General features: G+C 37.0%; 1 protein-coding gene across 1 annotated transcript; it reads right to left on the minus strand.

The window, feature by feature from the left end:
* Window positions 1–578: 578 nt before the first annotated feature.
* On the minus strand, window positions 579–3,999 carry cmtm8b (CKLF-like MARVEL transmembrane domain containing 8b). Its single transcript, XM_038275921.1, has 4 exons — window positions 3,774–3,999; window positions 2,738–2,911; window positions 2,509–2,628; window positions 579–1,180 (listed from the first exon to the last, which is right to left on the minus strand). Exons 1-4 carry the CDS (start codon window positions 3,903–3,905, stop codon window positions 1,094–1,096), a joined length of 513 nt encoding a protein of 170 aa, XP_038131849.1. The 5' UTR covers window positions 3,906–3,999; the 3' UTR covers window positions 579–1,093.
* Between the last annotated feature and the right edge of the window lie 453 nt (window positions 4,000–4,452).

The following is a 4,452-nucleotide window of genomic DNA, read 5'->3' on the forward strand; positions in this document are numbered from 1 at the left end:
AAGAAATACAACACATCTTTTGCCAAACATCCTCCTCAACGTAGATTTATTATCCGTATATCTCATTTCAAATATAGTTGTTTTAGACTACTTGATTATGTGAAAACTGCACGCCTCTCCATCCCAAAGGAGCAAGGGATTTTAAACCTCACTATTTGTCGAAGCAAAAGGAACCAGACTTATTGTTTCAAGTGCAGCTCCTGTGTTTTGCATTTAAAAAGAACTTGCTTCATTTGTGTTTGCATTTTCCTAATGTTATGGTTCATTCAAGCTTTCTTTCATTTTCAGATACCATCCAAACATGGACTTCCTGATCTACCTTTACCTGGTGATAATCGTGTCCCCTTGGGCACAACACACACCTTCGTGGGCCAGCCTTCTTAGCTGTTTGGAGAATTGCAACTTCTGATTGTGAGCACAGCTAAAATATGCAAAATTGATAGCTTTACTTTTATTTTTTGATTAGTTTTACTTAATAAATGAGTCGTACTGACAACAAAAAATGAAATATGTTTTTTTGTTTTTAATAGTATGTCATATTTTATTATGTTGCATAAATAAATTAAAGCACTTAAATGTACATTTGGTTATATTTATTAAATAAAGAAGTGAAAACAAAAATCGACTTCTACATCTGGATCACTAATTGTGCTTGTATACAAATAGAGATCATAATTAAACTTATTAACAAATTATGCAGCCCTCATGCTATTTCTGAGAAGTAAAATATGGACTATTAAAAAGTATGGACATGTGCTAGAAATAACAGTTTTTAAAATGGTGGTTGTTTTTGTGTTAGTCTTATCCAGATTCAGTTGTTTACCACAATACAAAAGTGAGGTTAAAAGTAACTTGGTGAGAGGTTAACACGAGCCAAGTGGAAACATCATTTCTGATTTCATCATTTTGTGAAGTCACAAAAAAATAAGGTTTTCTTCCATAAATGTTGTTGGGTTTTTTTTCATATTGATTTAGTTTATCAGTGAACCTCTTCAACTGTGGTGTCAGCTGTGCTGGTTGATAGAGAACCTGCGTTCTGCTTCTCTTTAGGCTTCTGTTGACGCACATGGAAATCTGGGGGTCAGGAGAAGCTCTACTGTTCTTCTTCTTTTGTTTTCCACACGCAGTAGCTCAGATAGCTACTTCCTGCATAGCACAAAGTGGCCAAAAACGCAAAGAACTGAGAGTGGGGAAAGAAGGAAGGGTTGAAAAGAACAAGAGGGGATGAGGTGGAGGAGAGAGAGAGAAAAGAGATTAGTTTGATCAGTTTTTTTCCTGGTAAAAACATATTCACATAAAAACATCTGTTCACAATCTGAATAAAAACCATCAATAGAATGTATACTTTTTCTGCTCTTTCACTAAAGTTCTTCCTTATTTTTTTTCCCCACTCTATCTGATGATAATAATGAGATCCTCTAACTTCCTACTACTTTGTTCTGTAACCTGAGTTTCTGTGAACTTTCCTACAGCCAACATGTCTTTTTGAAGAGCTCTACTGTACACTGGTAGACCAGGCTTTTAATATGGTTGAAACTTTCTGCTCATGATGAGGCAACAGCAAAACAAAAAAGTTATTTTAGCTATACACTTAATGTGTGTAATAGTTATAACTTACTTTATTTATATAGCACTTTTTACAAATATAAAAATTGTGTTTTCAAGCAAACTTTTTAGTAAAAAAAGGGTTATTTGCCCAACTGTACTACATCCTGACCTTCAGCCATCTTCTTTGTTTCCTGTCTTTCATTACTCAACAGACTGATTAATCCAGGTGTGTCTGATCAGTAACCATGACAACATTAACCAGACACACCTGGATTAATTAGTCTGTCCAGTGATGAAAGGCTGGAAGCAAAGGAAATGGGTGAGGTTCAGGAAGTAGTGGAGTTGGAAATATATCACATTGAGATGGAAAACAAGTTAAGACAGAAATGAAAACATAAGATAAATAGGAACACAGCCAAAGCTGCTAATATTATTCACAATTTAAAAGATGACTCTGTAGCTGTTTTATATAAAGGTCCACTGAGTCTACAGAACTAGATAGGGGGCAGGAAGGTCCTGGCAGCCGGGAACCGCAACAACAAAGCCTTTGTTTTTATTTAGTTTATAGATTTAACTTTGGGACAGAGAGCAATCCCTGAATATTTAAACTAAGAGTCCTACTGTAGGAGTTAAAAATGGATGCTAAACCTTTAAAATCAATGCATGATGGAGCATTGATTCCCTGGATTAGTGACTTGACAAACTTTTCTCTAACTGTGAAGTAAAAATGGAAGTTCTTGTTTTCTTGAACTCATAGGAATCTATTTCTAATTACTACAAAAAGTGGTGAATCTGGTCAAGCATGGATTTATGGTCCAATGCTCACGATGCATTACATAGTAAAGGTTTGATAAACATGGCCTCCATCATTATCAACCAACAACAACAAAAAATAAAAATACAATTGGCCTTGTTTTAAATAATTTAACCAAAGGTCTGTGTTGACTTATAAGTGCTTACTGCTGATGCTGCCCAACAGTTGTAGTTGTGTCGCCCTCTGATGGCCTGGTTCACAGTTACAGCCTCTATCACAGCTGTCACCAGGTATAAAACAGCAGCACTGCAGTTAAAACACAAGGACTGAAAGAGAAAAACACAGAATCGCTAAGGCATAAATGAAAAGCCACAGAGGAACAGATTTGGGCTGAAGTATTGAACCAGACTGTGTGTGTTGGTGGATGGGGGTTACCACTGTAGTCCAAGAGATCTGTGGTATTCTGCTGTGGGCTCGGGTGAGATAAATTATGAACAGGCATATGGTTAGAATCCAAAGCAGGATAGCCACAAACATGACCCAGCTGAGAGCAGACAGGTGGAAGTAATCTGTGCCTCCAACCAGGATCCAGACCAACATACCGCTCAGCTGCAGAGAGGAGAGGCTAATGAAACACTGAAAACCACAACACAGATATTCTGTATTCTTAATTCATATCTAAATGCCAGCCTATTTCCTCCCTCCCTCTCAGTTCATTTAAAAGGAGCTGCTGAGTGACTAAATAACTTTTCCTACAAAAACAAACCCCACCCTTCCCTTTTCCCAACTGGATGTTTCATTTAACCAGAAGACTTTCTTTCTTGTCGGACTGTAAGTTTTATTTTCAAAGTAAAAATCATAAACATTTTTTTGTTTTATCACAGTGATCCTTTTTTGTTTGGCATCAAACTAATTAAATAAAAATAAAAAAATCCTGCTTTTGATTTCATTTCATCTCAGATTGCATCATCCCTGGAATGCCCATCCTGTTAGCGGCAGCCAGCCAGGCTGTATTTAGAGAAAAACTTCCAAGGACTTTTCCTCCAGCTGATTTGAAGAGGAAGAGAGACAATGAGGGAAAGAAAGGAGGGACACTTGATTTGCTTTGTGTTTTTGGTTAACTGCCTATTTTATTGAAAAAAGAAAAAAAAGAAACTGCTTCTAGATTTGGAGGACTTTGTTCAGAGCGGTTATAGTTGAAATATATTTTTGGAATTCATTTTTCACTGATAACTTCACCTTTATCTTTCAATACAACATATTTTAATGTATTTTTGTGCCCACATTGCTTGATGTAGCTTGCATCTAAATTGCAGCCCAGTTCTAAGTAAAAGCATTAAAGATGTCCCAAACAGGAAAAAATTTTGATCTATCATCAGATGAACTTTAGAAATAGTCATTGATCCCATCATGCACTGTATTTTTGTCTTCTCTGACTGCAATCTAACGTCAAAATAAAAGGCACACTTACTATCTCAGCCAAAAGCAGTATTCCTGTGGTGTTTGTGGTAAAGTGCTGGTCAAAGGCCAAGGTGGATGTGGAGGTGTTGAACTGTGGCAGAGAGGAATCCCTGGAGTTCATCACCACAGCTGTCCTGTCCATGATGCAGGGACACAGAGGGACTGTGAGCTTTCCCCAAAGAGCGCTGGTGCGGCACAGGAAGTGCCTTTCCTGTCCTGGAATTTAGCAAGGACACCCATCCATGAAAAAAAAGGAACACAAATTAACTTTTTACTCTATACATCAAATATAAAAGCTACAAATCTACATGCATGGGATGCATCCAGATTAAAGCACACCAGGCACAGATAAAAGGCATTTTACAGTTCAGCTCTTACTATGAAACAAACCTTTTCCAACTGTCTTATGAAGGAAGGTTATTGTCACCTTGTTTCCCTTTGTAAAAGGTAGACACTTTGATCAGAATGGTTCGGTATAACAACACATACCACAGAAGCAACAAGCAGGAAGGGATGACCAGTTTACACACGTGCATGTGGTGTAGTCAATGATAAGGAAGAAAAGCAAAGTTAGCTATATGGAGCATTTCCCTGTAATGAATAATAACAACATTGTAAATATAAAGAACTGTAGCTTTTATTTCCAGAATTTCTAAATAATTATTAGGTTGCAAAGAGGTTGACTCAAC

This window comes from Cyprinodon tularosa, unplaced genomic scaffold (assembly GCF_016077235.1).
Source record: "Cyprinodon tularosa strain WSP-4 unplaced genomic scaffold, ASM1607723v1 ctg98, whole genome shotgun sequence".
In the NCBI taxonomy this organism is placed as follows: Eukaryota; Metazoa; Chordata; class Actinopteri; order Cyprinodontiformes; family Cyprinodontidae; genus Cyprinodon; species Cyprinodon tularosa.

Bases quoted from the DNA above. Each gene is read 5' to 3' on its own strand.
- cmtm8b (XM_038275921.1), bottom strand. From the start codon at position 3,905: ATGGACAGGACAGCTGTGGTGATGAACTCCAGGGATTCCTCTCTGCCA. The intron at 2,912-3,773 runs GTAAGTGTGCCT...TCCTCTCTGCAG, and splicing joins TACTGCTTTTGGCTGAGATA to CTGAGCGGTATGTTGGTCTG. The intron at 1,181-2,508 runs GTAAGCACTTAT...CCCCACTCTCAG, and splicing joins ACTGTTGGGCAGCATCAGCA to TTCTTTGCGTTTTTGGCCAC.